General features: G+C 39.3%; 1 protein-coding gene across 1 annotated transcript in view; it reads left to right on the top strand.

The window, feature by feature from the left end:
- The window catches only part of LOC139727256 (retinal rod rhodopsin-sensitive cGMP 3',5'-cyclic phosphodiesterase subunit delta-like), a 69,994-nt gene extending 49,691 nt beyond the window's left edge, over positions 1–20,303 (top strand). The window contains exons 4-5 of the mRNA XM_071638212.1: positions 913–1,018; positions 19,717–20,303. Of these exons, the coding sequence (XP_071494313.1) occupies positions 913–1,018; positions 19,717–19,798 (188 nt within the window). The 3' untranslated portion in view covers positions 19,799–20,303. The remainder of the gene's footprint in view (positions 1–912; positions 1,019–19,716) is intronic.
- The last annotated feature ends 3,702 nt before the right edge of the window (positions 20,304–24,005 follow it).

The following is a 24,005-nucleotide window of genomic DNA, read 5'->3' as shown; positions in this document are numbered from 1 at the left end:
AGAAGCTGCAGGCAAAAATTTGTCAAGTGCTTCTTAGAATAGAGAAATGTGATGAGGTGTCCTAAGTAATGGATGTTGCTCTTGGCCTACTTCACTGATTCAAGGTTTCTGTTCAGTTAACAAAGTAGTTTAGGGGCATTGTTTTTATTTTCTCTCTTTTTTTTTGAGAGTGAACTTTTGTCTTGTGTTTGAGTGGATTTCTTCTACTTTGCTTTATCTACCAAAGATATGAAATTCATTTCATTTCATTTGTACTTATTAACAAATACAAAGAAAATGTTTGTAAAAACCCGAGAGAGCACTGATGAAATATCTTTGCGTGTTTAGCATACTGTATACACCATATATTTCGCGAGTCTGTCAATCATTGCTAAAGTACTGAAATGTGTAACAAAAGACATTGGAATGCACCTTCCCCTCGACTCAGCATAACTTGTATGTTTCTGTGATATTAATGTGACTAACAAAAGACACGGCGAGGGAACATGCAAGTTATGCTGAGTCGAGGGGAAGGTGCATTCCAATGTCTTTTGTTAAACATTTTAGCAATGATTGACGAATGAGGTCATCGGAGGAATATTGTTTTGGAAGGATTTTTTGTGGGTGTTCCCAAGTAATCTGAAGAAAAATAGAAGAAAAAAATCTTTAAAAATATATGGAATGTTTCTAGATATTCATTTCACCGCAAAAGTGATGTTGAGGGTATCATAAATCAACCCAAATCAACATGCATTTGGATTTCAGGGGCCCTTTAATTATTCGCAATGTAAACCTCTCTAGGCATTTCTTAAATGAAATGCGCAATTTGGATAACACGTAGGATTCACATTGTTGAATGAATGCTTATTTAGCCTCATGCATTCATTCCTCTCTCTCTCTCTTCTCTTGTTTTTCTCTCACTGCCCCACCCAGAATGGTACTTCGAATTCGGCTTTGTAATACCAAACTCGACCAACACGTGGCAGTCGACGATCGAGGCCGCCGCCGAGGGACAAATGATGCCTGCCTCCGTACTCAGGTATGGTGACTTGATGTATGATGTTAGCATACCACACCTGACATATTGTGAGCCTCTGTGCCTGTGGAAAATGTGAGAGCTTTCACCTAATGACTACTCCCTACCCCCCTCCCACTTCGTTCAGTCTTCTTTTTCCCAGTTTTGCATGTTATGTATGCACAAATTCTAAAATATCTTGGCATATTCGCGTGCTATCGTTTTGGCATTAGCTCAGTCGGATATGAAAACTTAATGAAGATTTCCATACAGCTAAGTAATTTATGCTTACAGCAGGGAAGATAATTTGCCATAAAGTGCTACGGGAGCCCTTTCTCGACACTTGCTGTTTTTTAGGTGAAAAACACCAGGGTATAATACTCCTGAAAAGCTGGTACAAGTGGCAATGACAGTGGTTATTCAGAAATTTATGCAATGCATTTTAGAAAATTGATGCAACTGTGGAATGAGTTTGTATTCTTACAGTGTAGGTGGGTTAGTTTACTAGCGTTGGTTCTGTTGGAGTACCAGTGTTAAAGATGGCCCTTCCCTTTTGCATTCCTTCCCAAATAGCACAGAACATGATATATTTCACCAGAATGACAAGACTATTGTAAATCTGTAACATTACTGTGATAATTGAAGGTTGTTAGCCGTTAAAATTCAAATAATGCACCAAACGCTCACTGTGACGTATTCTGTGTACGAAGCACAGCTGCCTACATTAATCCTCCTGTGGTTGTAATATGATACTTGTACAAATGTACTTCGAACAACACATGCATGTTTTAAAGCTGTCAGAAAAGAAGAATTCACTAGCTTCTCTTACTTTGTTATCAGTGGCAAATAACAACACACCACTTACATGAACTACATGTACAACTAAGTGCATCACACAGGTCTGTAAAACTAGACTAGCATTTAGATTTGTAATTTTTGCGAAGTTCGCAAAATTGTTCAAATCTTAACGGTCAATTTAACTAAACAAATAAAGACCCCCTTGAGTTCAAAATTTACAGTGAGGTTTCCAAATAGTGTTTTCTTCAATACCTAAGTTTTCTCACCAATTTTTCAAAAATTTGCATGCAAAAGGGATTGGCTGTCTGTAAGTCTTTCATGAAGAGAAGTATCAAATGTTTGCCTTTATTTATTCATTCATTTGTTTATTTATTTATTCATCTATCTATTTATTTATATTTATATATTTATTTATTATGATTATAATGATGATGATTTAATTATTATCATTATTATGATTATTACTTTCTTTCTTTTTTTAAGAAGGGGAGTTTATTTATGTATCATGACTTGGAGCATACACCTTGGATCTTTGTAGTGTTGTATTTCTACAGGACTGTCAAGTTTTGAGTCGAAAAATGGGAGTTGCCAGATTGGAAGTACGGGTCCTTATTCAAAGATGGCTACAGGTTGAATGTATTGTACACATTGTAGGCTTGTGTATTCAAATCAATGGAAAGATGTAGACTACAATGAGGCAAGGAGAACTGAAATGCTCTGTTTGTGGAATCGAAAGTGGTTGAATGTGTGGATGTTGATTACTGGTGTTCCGTCTGAAACACTGAGAGGTGTGGTGCCATACTGGAGAGTGCCCCCAGGGAAAATCAGCACTCCTTTATTCATTGATGGTGACATCCATGCACCTGTAAGCTGTGCTGTGCTTAGAATTGAAAGGGTTGAATGAACAGGTGGTATAATGTACGTCATCCCCATGGATGAGCTGGAAGAAACCAGTCTCAGGCAAGTTGATTTGCGGTTTCATTGAAAACCTTTCATCTTGATGCAACAGGTAAATGCCATTAATTATGCAAACATGCACACACACTTAATGCACCCCTCTCCCCACACATACACACTCTCTCACTTGCACACACTGATCTGTTACACATGGATGATGCATGGCATACGATGAGAAAAAAGGAGAGTTTACACTTACTGTAGCTTACTGTAGAAGTGGGTATTTTCGTGCGAATAATTTTTCGCACTCGTCCGGGTAAGAAGAGTTTTGTGTTTTCTTTAATTCCGTGGAATCAAGACATCAACTACTGGAACAGTTGGCAGTCAAAAATATTTGTGTGCTTTTAGATATTTCCGCACTAGTTTCTGGTTTGCATGAAATGCGTAAAAATTTGAGCACTGCGAAAATTTCCACTTTTACAGTAGTTTCACAAACTAGAATTCAACTACACTTCAAAGAGGCAGTGCTAGCAGTGATTTCTAGACACCACCATGTGTGTGTATGAGGTACACCTGTTTGGCACCTGTTTTCGCCCATGGACTACATGCAGACCATGAATGTGATTTTAACTACCATTCACAGGCCAACATTTGTTATTGTTTTTGTTTTATTCTCTTTTAATCAAGCACTAACACCTCAGTTATTGTGCTAAAATTGATTAATTGATATGTTGTGCAAAAGGCGGCTAACTCAAGCAGTTATGTTGTGTATCTGAAGTGGCACAATTCTTACATTTTGTGTTTTTGTGTTGTTTGTGCCAAAACTGTTATAATGTCGGTAAAGTATAGAGATTTTGTGCAGATGTCTGTGCCTCATTTACACCTGGCGCCATGTACCGACATACAAATTGACGAAAAACTAGTTTTCAAAGAAATCTTAAAAAAAGAAAAAAAGAAGAGCAAATAGAATTCACTGTTTGTATGTGCTTTTAGGATTCGAGTTTGTTTTCATGACAACGAATGACGCAGAATAATAATGAATGGGCATGTTCCGGCACTCTTGTAGGAGACGCGTTGTCGCCCGACTGATCAATTGGGACATCAATTACCGATGGTCAAGTGGCTTGGAGAGGATTGAGAGTTTCCTGAGAATGGATCTGCAATGTACTCTGATTTGTGAATCCTTCTATGATCTATAATGCTGGCTTTCTGACACACACACATACAAATACATGCGTACACACGCACACACACACACACGAGCACAAGCGCCATTATGCGGTCTGACATTAGATTTGTCCCGCAGGACTCCTTCCGAAGCCAGTCCACATGCCCACAATGGGGGGGGGGGGGGGGGGGGGGGGGGGGGCTGAAGGGGGAGAGCAAGGAAAGGCATGCAAACTCGGGACTTAAGTTTGAAAGGTGACTTGGGATTTCCCCCTCTGTGTTTGTCGGTTGTCCGACGCGGATCAGGCCGATCAAGCATCTCGAATACCAAGGTCCCAAGAGAGGGTTGGTACTGATGGTGATCTGTGGGAGTCCTTTTGCTTTGCCTAGCTGTAGCTCTACTTGCAGTGTCAGAGGCTTTACTTTTTCAGTTTGTCCACTTTTCAGTGAAATGTCAATTCATTCTCATCTCCTTGACATTTATGTGCATACATATATATATATTTTCGTCATCTGGGAAGCCATACAATGTCGGAGGGGGTTTTTTTCGTGTTTTTTTTTTTTTTTTCAGATATGAATTCTCCAGATGCTGAACTGTGAATCAATATCATATAGTTTGCTCACCTTCTTTGCAAACACAATTTGCAAATACCAAAGAATTATACAGTGCATAAAGGTTTAAACTTTCCTAAAGGACAAGTTCACCTTCATAAACATAAGGATTGAGACAATGTAGCAATATTAGTAGAGCACATCATTGAAAGTTTGAGGAAAATCAGACAATCCGTTCAAAAGTTATGAATTTTTTAAGTTTGTGTGTAGTAACCGCTGGATGAGAAGACTACTGCAGTGTATGAATAACTTAGATGTCACATGCGTACAACAAAATATAAAGAGAATTTCACAAAATTCCATCTTTTGAAAAAAGTACACATTCAACTGACTCGTTACCGACAAATGTTATGGGTAATATTATTCCCCCTGCCTTTAGAAAGAGGGAAGTCAAGAGCTCTTTTATTATGCAAAAAAAAGTGAAAATATGTTGAATTTTCTTTTACATTTTCTTTGTACTGTTGTACGCACATGACTCACTAACTGTAGTAGTCTCCTCATCCAGCGGTTCCAACACAAAAATTTTAAAAATTCATAACTTTTGCATCGATTGTCCAATTTTCCTCAAAGTTACACTGATGTGTTCTACTAATATTGTTGCATTCTCTCAATCCTTATGTTTATGAAGGTGAACTTGTCCTTCAAGGGTTCTTAAACTTTTTTCACATTGTCGTATTCTACTTTGAAACTGGGGACTGGATTTTAGCCCAGTAATTATGGCAGGAATCATCAATGTAGGAAGGGGATCACAGTTTGTACAAGTGTTGGTATTCCCCAACAGGGACATACAGGGTGGGGCCAAAGTATTAAACCAAAATGAGCAAGTTTTCATGATTCTTGACATCTTTCCGATGGAAAACAGGGGCTGGATTTTCACCAAATTTTGACCAGAGTATTGCCGGTAGCAGAATCAAAAGTTTGTGGTCCATCTAGAGCTTGGTAATGAGCTTGCCCTCTTTTACATGTATTTGATCCTGGCATGGTGGACATTCATCCAGGAGTCTAACCCTTAGCAGCTGAATATTCCATACATAATGGCCTATTGTTACTGATGTGTCACAGAAGTTATTCTATTAACATACATTTGTTGACCTTTGACCTCTTTCAAATTACAGCATTATACACTCTATATGAAAACAATAAAAATGGTAAAGCAGAAACTATTTAAAAAAATGGATGGGCGGTTTTGGGCGTTCTAGGGAGTAACAAGACCTGTGGTTTTAGGCGGTTCAGTTACGAATGGATTAATGATGTGGTAAAGTTTGAAATTACCCTCATCTTTTTTAATGCCACAGAATTCTTTATCACATACAATGTACCAGGACTCGAGTCTGTGTACACGCTATACATTTGAGCCTCCTCCACAAAGGGATCAGTCATCACATGCTATAGCCCATTGATGACTTCCTTTCGTACTTTCCATCCATATCCATTAACATTTTTGTTAAAAAACAAATGCTAAAACTAGAGAAGCACTCTGAGAGCGCAAGCTTCCAAGCTTCCGCCAAGCATGCAGCTCATTTCCACCACTGATTGAGATATCAGTGATTTCCACCCATATTACGTACTTATAGCATTGTGTGCTGAAAGTCGCCCGATTTCCCACTATACAATGTAGAAGCCTTTGTTACATCATAAACCCTCAGCTGCATGGCGCGCCTCGCCCTAGCAGACACTAGAGCACGCACTTTAGTGCACGCATGCAAACCTCAAATACGCGCAGCCTGAACTCCCTTGAAGTTCATTGACCCTACCTGCCAAAATATAAAAAATCCTTTATAAATTCCAAAAAAATTCTCGGATCACTACCAAAACTTAATCATCTGTTACTTGTATCATTCTAATCCTTTCCTGCAAGTTTCATCCAAATCCGTTAACTGCTTTTTGAGTTATTTTGCACACGGACAAACTAACTAACTAACAAACAAACCAACGGTAGCGAAAACATAACCTCCTCCCTTGGCGGAGGTAATAAGAAAGAAAAAAAATCCATAGTGGAGGAAATGGATGTTTTAATAGCAGCCCTGCCTGCACCTTAATGAAGTGGTTTTCCTCACCAATTTCACATGAAAATGGCAACGAATGCATATGTGAATAAGAGAATACAAAATGAATACAACACCACCCGCCCCCACCATATCAACGACTGGTATGACTGCATCAAACAGGTAGTGGTTGCCATGGCAAGGAATGATGTTTATCCCCTGGAACACCACCGGCACATGGCAATCCTATCAATCTGAATGCATTGAGTAATGCACAGTGTCGGTATTAGTATCATCATGCTTAACCAGAACCACTGTACCGTTCATGCCTGAAAACCCTCATGCGTGTGCGAGTATGAATTCAGTGAGTAAGCAGTACTTGTGCGTGCACATTGTTTTGTTTTTGTTGTTGTTGTCGATTTTTTTTTTGTCTGCTGTAATGTTGTTGGTTAAGAAGCAGAAGTGCACTATTCAGACTTGGCAGACATTTGAAAGCGTTAACACCCTTCTGAATCTCAACTGATGCTGTGTGTTATTACTATTCAGACTAGGCAGACATTTGAAAGCATTAATGCCCTTCTGAATCTCAACTGATGCTGTGTGTTATCACTATTCAGACTTGGCAGACATTTGAAAGCATTAATGCCCTTCTGAATCTCAACTGATGCTGTGTGTAATCAGAAGTAGATGTGAAAGTGTTGCTGATAGTGATGCCATCTACACTACACCACTGAGTGCAATAATGTGGCTATAAACATGATGCATTACTCAAACTGGTTTCTCATGTTTTGTGTTTGTTTTTTGGTATTTTGATTTTGTTTTCAGTTTTGTTATAGAGAGAGAGGGGGGGGGGGATCTTTTCTGCTTTGTTCAGTACCACAGAGCAACTAAAGGTTCAGTTGGTTGTATTGTATAATGAATGGGTCATTTCATGTACGCTTTTACATTTCATAATAAAGTCGCAAAAATATTTTTGTGATGACTCTTTGCAACTTCCCGATCTATGATGACAGCCATAGTTGCTGTGACAATTTTCTCTTCATGGGACTACAAAATCTAAAGAAATTGACAAAAGGTCTGATGATCAGGAAAAATGTTATTTTATGTTTGTTTGTTTGTTTGTTTGTTTGTTTGTGTTTGTTATTTCACACAGGCCATGCATGATTACCATAAAAGGGTGTAGCATTGATCTGGATACATGGCAAGGGGCTATATCTATTTTCATCCTTTCACGATTCTGTTGCATGTCATCTCATTTATATGCGGATTCTACTGATCAATATTTGTCGCACAGAGATTGTAGATCATGGTTGCCTGTCTTATTCCATGTGGTAAAGAGCCAGAAACGTTAAAACTAGGATTGCCACGCCTGGCTTCGTCCAATCACGACAAGTTTTCAGACCGTTGCCTTGGGAAGGCTCGATATCAGTTTGCCCTCGACCCAAATCCCTGCAGTGATTTCGCCGGCAATTTTCCCCCGAAAATATTGTCGCTCCTGCAGTAATTCACCAATCATCTCAATTTCCATTCCGTTGACCATGTGTGACTCTCCTCGAATGGGATTGTGTCTCCTCCGAGGGCAATCATGAATAAAAGAAAATGACCGTCAATCATGCTTGTGAGGTGTGAGGCGGCAAGAGTGTGTAGCGTGCCTGACTTCTCACAGGATAGGGTCCATGGGAACCCTTTTCACCTCTTGTGACTCGTACATTATCAGATTGTGGCGTCTCATTTGGCATGAATTTTGAAATTCTATCTATGAAAATCAAATACCCTCCCCACTTCTTCCTTTTACTTTCATCAATCAACTGGTGTGTTTTGTGTGTGTTTTTTTATTAGAGTTTGTTTTTTTATTAGAGTTTGTTTTTTCCATTTTTTGATTTTGATATTCTGCCTCAGGGCATACTCATTTCATCTACAAATCGTCGGTTGAGAATGATAAGGGCATTAAGTTGCCTCTAAACCCATAGTGTTTGAAACAACTTAACGCCCTTCTCATTCTCAACGGACGAAATATGTATTTCTTTTAGAAAGCAAGAAGAACCTCTTTTCTGTTTGATCTTGCTACTAAACATGCACTTTGGTTTTTCCCTTTAAAGGATAAGGAATATATTTTTCATTTGTTTCCTCTTTTTTTTTAGTTCACTTAAGTATTGTTTGTAAACATATTTTGGCCAGCGTTGTAGCTAACATTTGCAGTGTGAATGCAGTTCAAGTCCGTAGGTAATAGCCGATGGCACAAAGCGCTAGTCCACTGAAAACTGATCAGCAGCCTGTTGCTTGCGAGAGAAAGCGAGAGGTGAAGGAGAAAGGTGTTGACTGTTGGATGAAAAGACTAGCATGTCTCTGCCACATTGCTGTATAATGTTTGTGCTCTGAATGTGACCTAGCAGGCTGCAAAATCTTGGACTGGCGGTATCAGATCACCCGACCTTTGTCGCTTGGTTAGGTAGAGAGGAAATGCAGTGCGCACTTTTTGCCGATCACATTTCAACCTGTCAGGGGAATTTGCACTCAAATACAAAGTCTGGCGTGCAGATATAAAATCTGCCATGGAGGAGAAAAGTTTTAGTTTTGTTTTTGTGTTCTACATCTCAGTGCATTTCAAAGTGGATTGCCAAGCAAAGGCAGAAATGACATGACCTGCCAATATTATAAGGGATCACCATGAAATGTGATCTAACCGTCCGTGGCAACCCTGATCTTGGCGTTTCTGGAGCTTTAAGCAAGTACATTTTACATTACAGCACAATGTGTGCCCCAGTTCTGTTCCGTCAAATGCGCATCACTTACAGTGCAGTGTTTGAAGGTCTTCCGCGAGTCAGTGATGTAGCTTCACGGAGCATTTATTCTGAAACTTTGCAGCTCATAGAATGATGGGTGCAGATTTTGAAAAAAAGTGTGCTGGTGGTGTATTTATAGTCTATGATGATATATTCTTCTTCAGACCACAAAAGGTCTTTGACTGCTGGTCCCTGATTAATTTGTCAATACATCTGTTTGCCTTGTTCTTGTTATCATAATCTTCACAATAGTTGACTCACTGTCGTTCAAGAGTTGAATGATTAGTTGAGTGAATGTAAAAAAATGTTGCAAAGTGATCGAGCTGGCAACTTCAGTTTATTTGCCACTCAGTGCTCACTTTGAAACAACCCAGAATGAGAGTGAGTGATCAGGTTATTCAAAGGCATTGTCGATATTCATTTGAGGAAGTTTTATCTGATGTGACAGGTAAAATAAATGAAGAAGGCAAATTAGATTTATCGCTACAAAAATGTATTTTTACCCTAGAAAGGATTAGACTTTGCGAGTACTCAGATTATTATCTTAAGATGTTCCCTTGCGTCAGTGCAATGTTGATAAAAAAGAAAAAAACACATCAGAAATAGCTGCCAGGTAGATTTCCTGGAAAATCTTGTCATTGGTGGAATTAGTGCAGTCGCTTTCGAGTATGCAGCAGGCAGGAAGATGAAATAAAAGTTGGCCGCCTTTCTCCACCCCCACCCCCCCCCCCCACCCCAACAAAACAGATTGAAGAAAAAAAAAATAAGCATGGCCAAGACCGCGACACGAAAGCGAGTCATTTGAGTGTGAAATGGCAGATGCATTAGGAATTATTCCGGCGTAAACACCCACAGTAATTGGACAGCACGAGGGATCACCACAAGCTCTGAGCGGTGATGTAGTGCTATAAATGCGTTTATATCATCCCAAGTTGGCTGCATGCAAATTTGGGGATGAAGCCGAGTCCTGCGGTTAATTTGACAAGAAATACCAGTAATCGTTTTAGACACTCCCTTCCAATGAGATTCCACTTAAACAGACTCACGTCATATTTTGTTATTGCATCGTTATTGCAAGCACCTTGTGTGTGAATGATCACCAAACCTTATGTAAACGAAAATTCAAAACTATTCTTAGTGTGCAAGCAGACTGATGTTTTCCCTTTCTGCTCAAATTTACTTATGTTATCATTGTGCTATGTGATATAGAAAGTACTGTGTTTTGATCCAGTGCAGTTGTTATTTCAACTTGACGAAACAAGCAAAGTTTCAATCTGTATTGTTTTAATATCTTACTATCAATATGAAAGACATGTAGGCCTGTCTCGTCAAAATCCATCAGTGCAACGCAGTGAGAGCACTGAAATCTCAAATGAAATAGTCATCAATGTCTGGCCTTACAAGGAGCACATAATAGCTTTTAAAAGATCTTTGTGAGATCTTTTCTTTATTACTGCAAATCTCAAATTTGCACAATCATCTTAAATACAAATAGCTTAATGTAGCTCTGATAGTGGTATAGCAAATTGAATTATCAAAGTATAAAATGCATTGGGGCAATTCCGCAGTTAGGTGGACATGACATGGATAAAAGAAATGTGCCTCTTTATCTTACTCTTTAATCTAGGTATCAACTAATGCCAAGGATGTTCACCAATCATTAAGGTCTTTCAAATTCAGTAGATTTTATCTTTCGTATTGATTGATTTTGCGAGATCTAAAACCATCATTTAAAATGTACATGTGGGACTGGGGATGCTGAAATTCACTTAAATGCAAATTACAGTGGGTTCCTTTGAAATTTTTTCCTCAAAGTTTTGCTAAAGGGTAAAAGATAAATACATTTAAATACTCCAGAAGTCATGTGACATTTTGTCAATTACAAAAGGGTGAAATGACCTGCGGAATTACTCCGGACAAATGTAACGTTACTAACCGTAACGTTACTAACCATGCTTTTGGGGGTCTAGCTAAGAAATTATTGGTTGAACTGCTAAAAAACATTGTGTGAACATTTGTCATGATGCAATAATTGAAATTGATGCAACACTTTGTTTGAAGTAACTTGAATTTTTGCACACTTTTTGTTACAAGACATTGATTTTTTTCTCATGTCCTTTTTTCGTAACGTTACTAACCAGCCCTTTAAGTTGCCATAGCAATGCTATTATTTCTTGGATTGTATTCATTCTTTTCTGTATCATAAACCTGGGAAGGATGAACATGTTTTTGACATAATTTTGGCTTGAAATGAATGAATGGTAATTTAGTAGTAAAAACAAATATCTAAATTTGTTCAAATGTAACGTTACTAACCGCGGAATTGCCCATTGAGGTCTTCAATGTGAGTCTGAAAACAGATTATAAAAACTCAATATTCGCTTTGCATCTTCCACCAAGAAAGGGATAGTGTTCTAAATTAAGAAATTGCTATTAAACTATATAGGTATTATCCTGATTGATCATGCAAACCTATTTACCTCAAAATTCCAGAAAATATTACAATTTGTCCTTGTTTTGTAAAATCGCAAAGCAAATGAGGAGTTTTGACGTTTGAGACCTGGTCATACTCTTTTGAAAAGAGCGTTGATTTTTAAATTACACCCGCAGGCCGGTTTACAGTTATTGAAAAAAAAATTGCAAGCATACAAAAGGTTGCGAGTGCACTATCACTTGATTTCACTTCAAGTGTCATTAATCAGTTGATTTTGAATTCATAATATTTCTTCCTGACAACTTTCCCCTCAGGCTAGCAATATCTGTTTCTCTTTCTCTCTTTTTCACTGCTACTCTGTTTTTTTCTTAAATTTTCTCGTTTGACAATGATGCGATGAAACAATAAATGTTCAACTGCCCTTGGCCTGAGAAATCACCAGTAGATGAGTCAGGTCGTGTTTTAGAATGGATCAATGTCGAATCCTTCTCATTTCTGTAGGTCCCATGCAAGAAAGGTTTAGCAATACTAAAAAGCTTTTTTTCTTTTTTCCCCTTGTTTGATACCAGCTTTTTGGCTGAAATAAGGCAGTGTGTACAGAATTGCCAGTCTTTGTGGTTCTGCAGAAGGCTTCCAGAAAACTTCTAGATATCTTTTCATATTCAGATAAGAAAATCATATCAGGGCAATCCCCCCCCCCCCCCCCCCCCGGCTAAATACTGGTTAGTGATAAGGTTAGAATAAGGATTAGGGTTAAGGTAAGGTTTAGGGTTAGAGTTTGGGTTAGGATGAGGATTAGGTTCAGGATTAGGATTAGGGTTAGAATCAGGGGAAGGGTCTGGAGTAATTGTCCAGGGGGCAATTACCCTAGAACCAAGAGAATATAAAAAAAGGTATCTCTGATTTGGGTCCCATTTTTCCCCATTCAGATGCATCCAACACATTCTTAAGTTTGCACTGGGGACAGTGACCGCAGAACCCTTTTGCTGCGATCAGATGTCAGATGGGGCAGGGTCTAACTATTATCGCAATCACCCCCTGCCCATTGCAATGTTTCATCCAAAGGGGCAGAACCAGTTCTAGCTGATTGCCGGCCATTTATTCCGATATGGGACACATCACTAGTTGTCAATTCCAGACCCCATGAAAGTTGAATTGCTTCATGCATGTAGTGCAGTCCTTGAGAGGAGAAACCCTCCTGCTTCTGTAGCATCAGGGGGGCTGCCTGTTTTCAGGAAAAACTCAAATGGCTGCGGCGCTATTCAATTTCCATTACAGTGAGTTGACAACGTTGTGCTGGTGCACGGCGCTAACTCTCTTTGATCAGACACGAAAAACATGGAGCACTATCTGTATCTCCAAACTACTGTACCATAAGAAAAAAAAAATAGATGCCATTACACTCTGTCCATGCCTACTATTAAAGTCTGCATTATTGGTAGTGCAGGAGTGAGCATTATGTGACCCCACTTGACCTCCACATGTTATGCGTGGGTGCATAAGCTCTTCTCATTCATTTCCACATAGTATGCGGCCAGCGTATGGACCCGACCGCTAGTGACCAAGTGTTTTATACATTTACCTTTACGTGCGATTGGGAGAATTCTCCATATGTGTCTGTTCGCGTCTGTTTCTTTGTTTTGCTGTTGTTGGTTTTGACCACTGTCCAGCCGTATTTGGTCTTGTTGGGGCAGAAGAATGAGAAGTCTTCACTACTTGCTTTCACAGAGAAGTTGAGCTCACATGAGTGTGAAAAGTTCTTTTGCCGGAGGTGGGATACCTGATGTCATGTATTGTGTTGTTGTTGTTGTGGAGTCATGCTTTGTATCCTATTTTGTTTTGAGTTGGTTGACTTGTAAAGCGTACTTCTTTCTTGCCCATGGCAGTACAGCTCGTTGTTTCAAGCTGAAAGGATCCGCTGAATTTCATGAATGATCCATCGTGCTATGGCTCACTGTAACACAGTTTTCCCAAGGACTGCAGTGGAGGCTTTGCATGTCCCATGTATGAGACTGGACTTATCACTGGCAAAAACAGGGTCAAGGGTTGTCATGTCCTCAAGATGTTTGCAGTGACCCCCATTCATGTCTTTGGTCTGTACATATATAGCTTCTGTCATATTTTTTAATTCGAGACATTTCCAATCTGAACATCTGAGGTGTTTTTTTTCTCTCGTGGTTATAACAAACTATTTCTTTTATGGGAATTCATATGAAGACTCCTGCAAGTTATACCTTTTTTAGCAGACGATGCATACAAGATTTCCACAGACTTTGTGCAAGACACAAGGTTCCTGTAAGCAACAGGTTGATACAGGAGTGAGATAAGAGAAGATTTTGCTTATTTCTCACACAACATTCACGGGAATCCATCTTTTGGCCTGAAATCCTATTGACCCTGCCTGAGAGTTAGATAGTCATTGCAATATTAGATTTGTTATATCAGAGGTTATGTGACCAGTCTCTGAATATCCTGTATTTTACATTTTTATGAAGTATTGAGGAATTTGTGAGGTTTGTGATAACAGACAGACAAAAAACAAAAACAAAAATCGGTTGCTGTAAACTTTAAAGTTATATCACACTTCCTGGATTTGATCTTAATTTAAATATTTTTGAAATGTCATAGCATTATCCTTAAGAAACCTCCAAATACCTCCAAGGGTTGAGGTAGATAAATCATTGTACACATTAAAGTTAGACCGAGACTGCAGTATGAGCCATAAAATCCTACATCTGACAGAATTTCCAAGTCTTGCAGACACTCCACGTTGCAGAATCTGAAACCTATTACACCTCATTGTTTCTGTCATGATGTGAATTATTCTCTGTTGACGGATCGTGCTATTAAGCATTCCACTGAGGGAACTTGCAGCAGTTGCGGATTTTTTGTTTGTTTTATACATTGCGTGTGTTATTTTTTCATTTTTGAACAACTTGCCTGGAGGTAAAAGAAAGAAGTAAAAAAGGGATTGGGGGGAGGGGGAGAATATCATCGTAAGAATGAAAGGTGGACAGAGAGAGAGAGAGTTGTGGTGAGGATAATGAAATGTCACAGTGCAAATTACTTGATATTAGTCCAGGAGGCGAGCAGATTAATTTGCTTGAACCCCAGATTGCAGGCATAGAGTGAGATAACACTGCCAAGTCGAGGGCGGGGTCCGCTGGAAATGTCACGGGAAATCAAAAGCAATGACATGTTCGCCGGGAACTGGGTTAAGAGCGTGCCCACATTTGCGCTGTGTGGTTGAAATCATAATTGAGTGTCAGAAATCTCCACTCGCCCTACTCTCGCTTGCTTTCTGATCAGTTTCTTCTTTTGTTTTGTTTTGTTTTTATAGCATTCTTTGACTATGCGTGTGTGTGTGTCTCTCTCTCTCTGTCTGTCCCTCTCCCCATAGCGGCAGAATGTACCCAGCATAGTGTGACTCTGATACTGTGTGTGCATATGTGTGTGTGTGTATATGTGAGCAAAAATGTAACGTGTAATTCTTTGTACAAAGATGAAATACACGGAGCAAGATTAATTCATCATCTTAACTTCATGAATCTTCAAAAAAGCAGGCTAATGGTGGTGGGGGGGGGGGGGGGGGCGGAGAGATGAGGAAGGAATAGGCCAGTCGGCTTATGAATTATGCTCATGGTGCCCTTAAGGTAGTAACCCAGACATCGTAATTCTGTCAGTGGCAATAACAGTCGTTTAAAGGAGGGCTTGTCCCTAAGGTGAAGGAAGACACAGTTTGATCGATAGAAGGAAAACAAAAGCTGGCAACTTTTAAGAGCAAAAAGTTTCAGCTGAATTCCATGTAGGCATTATAGATAATGATGATGTAGTGGCAATCTGAATTAAAGCAGTGCATGGTCACTGATCTTAGAGAGTCTATCAAAGCCATTTGCTGGGATGGCATAAATCACAAAATTGTTACCGAATAACAGCAAAATAAAAAAGACGTTGAGGTGGTGTCATCATTAGAGGCTTAGCAGTGTGGGCCAAGATGGGTAATCTGATATCAAACTACTTGAGTTCAGAAGATTTTCACCCAAGTTGCTTGGTGAAAGTGTGTAATAACAGGAGAAGTTGGGTGTAAAGACAACTGGCCGCACACTTCGTGCCTCCCGATAACTTCAAGAAAATTGAGCATGTGGTCAAACTGCAGACAAAACTATGCATACTTTCAGTGATAGGAAACTACCTGTTCTTTCTGTCTCTTGCAGGAAAAAATACTAACGTGGGACAGCGTACAGAAGAATGCACAATGTGCGTAAACAAAATGAATGGGTCCCTACCTGTATTATGCCATCACAAACTTCTCAAAGTTTCAGCCGCACGTGGTCATGCTGCACAGAACTATGTGTTGTTTCGCGACAAGGGAGAAAGAAACTCCCCAAGTGTATGCAGGTGGTTTTGTGGGAAGTTTGGCTGGTAACTTCTCAAGAAGTTTGTGGTCACACTGCCCAAATTACGCGAAGCAAAATACAGGGAAGTGGAAGTATTAGCAGTTTTGTGGTAGTGTGACGGCATGTAGAAAGAGAGAAACAAAGAAAGATGGGGGAGGGCGTTGAAAGAGAAATTAGAGGAATCAAAAAGTTGCATGTCTTTACTTCATCTCCAGAGTGCCAAAGTTTACTTCTAAAAAACGATATAAGAGGCAGGAATTGCTTTCTTAATCACTGTTGTTATACAAAAGAGACCCATAGCATGGTGTACAAAAAAGCAGACCAGAAAAGTGCTGCAAGGAAAGAAATACGATGGGTAAGTTCCCCCCCCCCCCCCCATGCCAATGCACTATGAAAATAGAACACCTAGTCAGCTATAAACGAACGTTACCTAGATGTCTTGCGGTGATTTAGGATGAGTGTTTACACTTGGTCTCTCAAGTGTTTTTCCATTACGGGAAGAGAAGCATATTCAGTGTTAAAAGCCTGATATCATTAGCGGCATTCATGTGTACCCGAAATTAATTGTTTTGAAAATAAATCTTTGAAGTGCAGTGCAAAATCTGTTACGTCGTGTGACACTCACACACACACACACACACAAAATAGTAACTCTCACAGTCTGCACTGTGATGCAAAAGTTAGTCCTGTTTGATTTGTTTTTAAACTATCACGATGATTTGCCCTGGGGTGTGTGAGTGAAAGGCACATGCAGACATTTAATGGATATATCAATTATATCAATATTCAAAATCCCATAATGCATCTTGCTATAGCAGGTTCTTACACTCAGTTGCTTGTGGTCATGTTCTGACCACTGTTGAGTTTTTTTTTTTTAACCCGTTGAGGACGAGTCCCGAGTATACTCAGGCAAGCATCTATGGGAAATGCGTGTTGTAGCAAAATCAAACCATCCTCAATGGGTTAAACTCCTGCGATAATTCATCCTGCACAATGTGTGTGAATGGTAGAAAATAAAATTGATTTTCAAATCTTCAGGCAAAAACCAATCTTGTATGTGGATGCAGCTATTGTAGGCACCCACTGGAAAAGAAAAGGAAAGAGTGCAAAATTGTGTGTGTGTCTGTGTGTCTGTGTGTGTGTGTCTGTTTTTTTCTTTTTCATCATATTGAGGAAGTCAGCATGTATCATTTATTCAGGTATAAATTCAGATTAAAGAAAAATATTACAGCAAAGGTCATCTATTGAGATGCCCAGCAAGAAAGCAGATTGAAAGACAAACATACGATTTATATACCAGTCCCACATAGTCACGTCCATGTATATTGTACTGTTTACTATTTTGTTATACTTAATACACACTCCTCTACATTGTATCATTTACATGTTGCATCGGGTTAACTTAAAGATATAAATTAGGCACTTTCCCACTCAACATATAAAGCTGTGTTTAGCGTATTTCTCTTAAATGGATTTTTGTATTCATGACTGTGCTTTGGCTGGAAGATTAATCCGTCAGAGGTCATATTAATCTATGGTTGAAATTGGTTTAGGTTTGGCAATGACCAGGATGTGACTTGCAATATGTTTCATTCCATTTGAATCAAAACAAAGCCACAGTGCAACTTCGTGGGCTTGTAAAGGTATAATCCAGAAAGCAGTGGTTTAGTCCGACAAATATTCCCAAGCCCAAGTGTGTTTGGACAAATTTGTTCTGTTTGAGCTGGTCCATGGTAAATCCGGACAAAATGTACTCGTGAATCGGCAAATCATAATGTAATCAGCTCCAGTTAAAAATCTCAGCCTGTCTCCTGTGACGTATGGTTACATTGGCAACACTTCCTATGGACTGTGAGAGAATGAGAGAGAGAGAGATGTTGACTGAGTGGAGACAGCATCCTCTCCGAATCCACTTGGAGAAAAGGTCAGAAATGCAGTGAACTGAAAGCAACCAGGAAACCAGAAACTGTTAGGATTAGACAAAACAGTGCTTGATGCGGCAAATATAACGGCAGAGAGAAAACAGGACTCGGTTGAGAGAGACAACGTGAAGAAGACCGGGGCCATTTGGATGTGATAAATGGGAGAGAAGAGTGACATGGCTCGGCCGAGCCGAGCGGGCTGGATGTATGTTCGTTCGGTTGTGAGTGGGGGGGGGGGGGGGGGGGGGGGGGGGGGGGGGGGGGGTACAAAGAGCCCAATGTTGCATCAGCTGTAAACGAACTGCCCTCCGTGTCGTGATTTATCTGATGCTTCAACAAACCTAGCCTCTGACCTCCGACCCAGGCTGTTAAACGTATCGGTGGCGTTCCACACATGCTGGTATTTGAATTTACAATTTGTGGAAGTTTTATCTTCCTCTCTGCCCCCCCCCCCCCCCTCCTTCCTGGTCTTTGCGTCAGTAAGAACAGACAATGAGTACACAGCTTGTCATGGATGATGTATGGTGTGGCTGTGCTGACGTATGTGATGTGATACTTCAATATGAAATATTGTGAGACATGAAAATTGTGTAGCTGTTTGAAATTTTAATTAATGTCTTTTTTCATGGGGAGGGGAATGTCTGGTGCTAGAAAATCCTCTGAAGTTTAAAGGGGCATTCCGGACAATTTTCATAATTTCACATCATGTAGTACATAAATCAACAGCTCCATGTATAGATCCGTGGAATTTATTGTGGTCCTTGAGCAGAGAAACCAATAAATTAAAAGTCTTAAACAAATTACACTGAACAGTGATGATGACATCAGAGCCTCATATATTTCATAAATGTAGCAGTGTAATTCCATTACAATACAGCTTGCTCAACAAGGTCACCTGTGAAAAATCCATGCATACCTTCTTCTTTTGTTCTGCTTCCTTGAGCCCCAACCCATGCATTCTTTATGGTGAGGCTATCATGTCATCATCCTTGTTCATTGCAATTCATCATAAATTTTGAAAACATTCTCATTACTTATCCGAATCACTATAAATTCTGAAACTCTATACTCAGTTTGACTAATTTATAGTTGTTCAAATGTAAAAGTCTGAAAATCATGTGGAGGTCCCCTTTAAAGACCTTTCTCAACTGTTATTGTGAGAGAGGTCTTCTACTGGAAAGAAAGAATAACAGAACTGAGTGAATTAATAAAGTGAAATAATTTCTGCACAAAAAGCCTGCCCCTGTTGCCATTGAAGATGTGTTTTAGGATGTAAGAGGAAACCTATAATAAAACATTACGAAGTTAATCAAAACAGTGCTTAGCTTGAAATATTTCACCACCAAGTACGTCATACCCATAAATGTCTTTAAAGATTATAAGCATTATAAATAAGTGCACCTGGCAGTGTAGATTATCCAATTAATGATATTTTATATGCAATGTATGTTTGAAAATAAAATCTTGTTAAATGAGAATAATAAATGTATTCCCCCTTCCTCAAGTATCCCAAATAGGAAGTCAGTTGTTAGTGTTTTTGCTTGTTTCTGCTGTACATGAATGTATCATTACACATTGTAGCATTACCTGTCACACTATTTTTAAATATGAATAAAAAAAACTTGCAGTGAGACTAACTAACTAGTTTGTGTTCAATAGATTCTTTGAGTATGTCATGAGTTTGTTTCACCTTCCTCCATATATTCTTCTTTTCTTTTCATGTGCAGTGGCAACGTTGTGATCGAGACGAAATTCTTCGACGAGGACCTCTTGGTTAGCACGTCCAGAGTACGACTATACTACGTCTGACCTTTGACCCCGACTTGACATCAGCCCTTGAGGAGAGAAATGAAGGAGACAAAGAAAAACATTTAAACAAAAGAAGATTTAAAATTGTATGTAATTGTGGTTTTCACCCTTGATTGTATATATAGTGAAATAGTAATGGATTCTGAATAATTCTCATATGATTCTTTCCTCTTTTCGTACGTATGTAAATGAATAAAAAGTGTATTATAGTTTTTCAAATGAACGTGAAGATTTAAAGAAATAGGTTCTTCACCGACTTTTTTTATTTACCTTTTAAATCTGTTTGTTTGTGTGTTACTTTTTTTTTGTGGGGATGTAATTGTAATGTTTGTAAGAACTAGCACATGTCATAATGAGGTTCCTGATTCAAGCCCCCTTATAAAACATCAACTTGAGGTGTGTGCAGCATTCACTGCTACCAGTATTTGTCTTTCTCAATCCACCTGCAGGCAAAGGTCATTGTTATTAACTTTGGTTGCATTTGTATGTCACTTTCCTACTGCAAAATCTAAGCTTGTCTAGTTTGGGGGGGGGGGGGAAGGGGATAGACAGTTTTTATATTGTAATAGCTGCTGAGTGAGTATCCTGTGTCACTAATGATACAAAATTTGTCAGATTTTGCAGATTAGCAGATCCTTGCATCTAAGTGTATAAAACACCATTGTACAAACACCACTGACCTAATGGGGTGCATTAAGGGTGCAATGTATACCTGGGACATTAACTTGACATACTTACTAATGGAGCGAGACACGACTGCGTCATTTCTTCTGATTTCTGTAGGGAATGTTTTTGTTTTTGTTTTTCTTCCTTTTTTCTTGAGCAAGTGAAGAAGAGAGAAAAAAAACTCTTACAAAGTTTATTTGTATGTTTCTTTTTGGTGGATTTTTTTTTCTTTTGGTTTTGTTTTGGATATTTTTACATTGATGCATGATGTTTCCTATAGACATTTCTGACTTACTGTCCTGTTTAGTGGTACATTGTCCTTAGCATATAAGGATGATTTGAACATACGAAACAAAAAAGAAGTACAGAGGTAGGGATAGAATAGGGTATTAGGCAGTTAAGAATTATTCTGTCACATTGTTTGCTTAAACTCGTACAAGATAGTCCAGTAAAAAACAAAAGAGATTTTTTTTTTTTTTTTGATAGGAGAGGGGGATGTTAAGGGAGAAAAAGAGATACACCATAATGAATGGACCAAAAATTAGTGAAAGAATGAATGATACTGTAAGTCATGGAGCATTTGAACTGCTTGTGATGTATGGGTAATTTAACAGAAAGCCTGGACGTCTTTTCATTGACATTTGACTCTCCATTCAAGCTGCACTAAAATCGCTCGCTTTTAAATTGGTCGCAAAGGCTGGCTCGACATCCCACACAACAGTCAAATTAATTGCATTTCAGTCGGTGAGGTGATCACGGGTCACAGGTCCGGGTTTTTTAATTTCCCAATACAGTGGTTGCCATGGCAGCTGCTCTGTGTATGCTCAAGCATCTATTTACTTCCTTTGACCTCTCTGAATACTAGCACCACAGAAAACCTTCATCGGGTAATTTGATGCCCGTCTGACACTTTACCTTCTTCTTCTGCCCATTTCTCATTCATGAAGACTCTGTCTCCCCCCCCCCCCCCCTTGATGAATGTTTAATCTCCTGTTTTCCCTTCCTGTGTATAGCACGTCTTTCCTGAAAATTCTGCAAAAGGGTCGCTGATGATAGCCAGAGGGTTCCATTTTTTCCCCCAGAGTAATTTTAAACACGTTGCTGACGTCAGTGTAAGCCTTTGTGTTTCTGTCCTTAATGCGTCACTTAAGAGTTCATTTCTGAATCTCAGTGGTGGATTAGAAGCAGTGAACTTGAATCAGTTAGAGATGAAAAAAAACCGGTACCACCATTTGCAGGTGTAACAAGGGCCTTGATACATAGATGATGGTCATGCGTAGGCAGCTCCTTGGCAGCCTCCCAATGATCCTGCCCTGAAGATAGTAGCCATGAACCCATGAAGCCAACAATCACTGCTGGTTGATGTTGCAGGAAGTTGTTAGAGACAGGGCTTGTCCTTCACTGATGTGCATGAAGATCCTGACAGAATCCAGCGAAACTTGGGGGGGGGGGGTGGTCCTATGAGTAGGTGTTGAAGTTTGCCATGTCAAATGGTGAGGAAAATAGTTCTATGACTGATGTACATCATGCTGTCCGTAGAAATCGCCTGCTTGTTCCATCGTTATCGTAATTGCTCGGCGCACGTGACGCGAAGCAAGCGAGGTCGCGATATACTAAAACAACCTGCCTCGAGGAGTGTGAGCACCAAAGCGTACAACTTGTAGATGAGCATGCAGCTCAAGTCCAGTGCACATTGTCTGCATCTGTATACAACAAGTTCATAGAGAATACATCGTCACATTGACAAGCCTGACAATCATATCTTTGCTGTTCAGAAATGGTTCACAGCTGAGCATTTTGTTTGCATATGATGCCTGCATTCAATTGCATTATCAGGCACATACATGTAATACCACAGCCAGTAATGATGAACGCAGGGGGACTCTAACTGGGATGGCAATAGTAGGAAATGGGAGTGGTTGAGGAAAAACAAGGGCAAAAAAAGGAAGATGAGAGTATGTGTTTCATAGACTTCCACTGGAATCAATGTAGCAATACTTCGTAACACACAGAAGCGAGACATATAGGAGGTGTGTTTCTTTCTCTTTCAACATGGTTTGTTTTGTTTTTGAGAGAAGAGGAAGATAGATAAAAAAACAAAATTTGATTCCTTAACTATGTTAAGGCATTACATGGGATCAGTGGAAAGTGCATTCCTTTGTACAGAAACAAACAAATAAATAAATACATGAATAAAGATATAGTTATTTTTAGTAGTGTAGTGAATATAAAGATGTTTGTGTAGAATTCTGTTTCTTTGCTTGTGTTCTGCTGTTCTACAAGAGCGCACATATCATTTTTTCTCCCTTGTACTAAAAAAGTAATTGCCTGTGTAATTGGTAGCACCATGTTCCCTCATCAAATACACAGGGTTTGCATCCAGGCCTTTGTGAGAGCATTTATTGTTTGCCTGTCGACTCATAGCAATCCACATAGCATGATTGTAAATTTGCACAAGTATCCATTCACAACCAGCAATAGTCCGAGCGCTGCTGAAATACAACCTTAACACAAGCCTATGTTTGTGCTTAATGATTTAATAATCTACCCCTACACATCTCTCCCTCTGTTGCACTCTCTTTCAACCTTTTTTTCTTTTCTTTTTGTGTTTCTCCATCTCCTGTTCAAACTGGCACAGAATTGTCGAAAATGTCACTGTCTATTGTATTGGACGTGCCTGAGTAGAATCTAAGCAAATTTCCCTCCACCAACTAAAGTCCATTCGTGCAGGGAAGTTCTAGGGGCTCGTTGGCCAGACATTACGTCCAGTTTGCTCAGTCGTTGTTGTTTTTTTTCTTAGCATTCGATGGCCACTACTTGAGCTATGCTGGTATATTCAACGATGGAAAGTTGGTTCATGCAAGTAGACTGCTGTATACGCGATCATATTTAGCAAGTCTAATATTTCACGAGTCGCTACTTCCGGACAATTTCGCATGTAGTTAAATTCGTGATTGTGAAGTAGAGCACTAAACGTAGAAATGTATTCATGCTCGACGCATTCATGTCAGGATGAGAGTTTACATAATATTTTCGTATGTTTTTAAATTTGCGAATAGCACCCAACTATTCTGCAAAAATAAAAATCTCGTGAAATATTTGTCGTATACAGTATGCTCTGGTTTAGACTGGGTTACCTCTATGTGTTCTTTTACCTGCTGGATTCTTTTCTCTGAGACCAGCCTAGTTTGTGCTAGTACTGAAGTATTATAAGCTCAAGGAGTATTGCATCTCCTGCTGGTGGCGGAAAAAAAAAGAGAAAAAAGTAAGAGACTAAACAAAGGATGATTTTTTGAAAGGGTTAGTAAGGATCCAGGCACGAAGGCTTGACGTATTATGGGTTGTATTTGCCTTTCTTCACCCCCCCCCCCCCCCCCCCGGCCCCTCTCTTTCTTCTTTCAGGATGAGATGAACAATATTTGCTGAGCACTCTACCTGATATTACTCTCTGTATGAAAAAGAAGTGAAAAAAAAAGGTGTTAGCTTTCTGGATCATTTTTTTTTTATTTCATATTTATCTTTGTCCTTTTCTTCAGTTTTT

This window comes from Diadema antillarum, unplaced genomic scaffold (assembly GCF_040938485.1).
Source record: "Diadema antillarum isolate AM-2024a unplaced genomic scaffold, OU_Dant_1.0 seq00000124_RagTag, whole genome shotgun sequence".
NCBI classification, from domain to species: domain Eukaryota; kingdom Metazoa; phylum Echinodermata; class Echinoidea; order Diadematoida; family Diadematidae; genus Diadema; species Diadema antillarum.
Note: the sequence above shows the minus strand (reverse complement) of the source record. Positions and strands in the feature narration are given on the sequence as shown.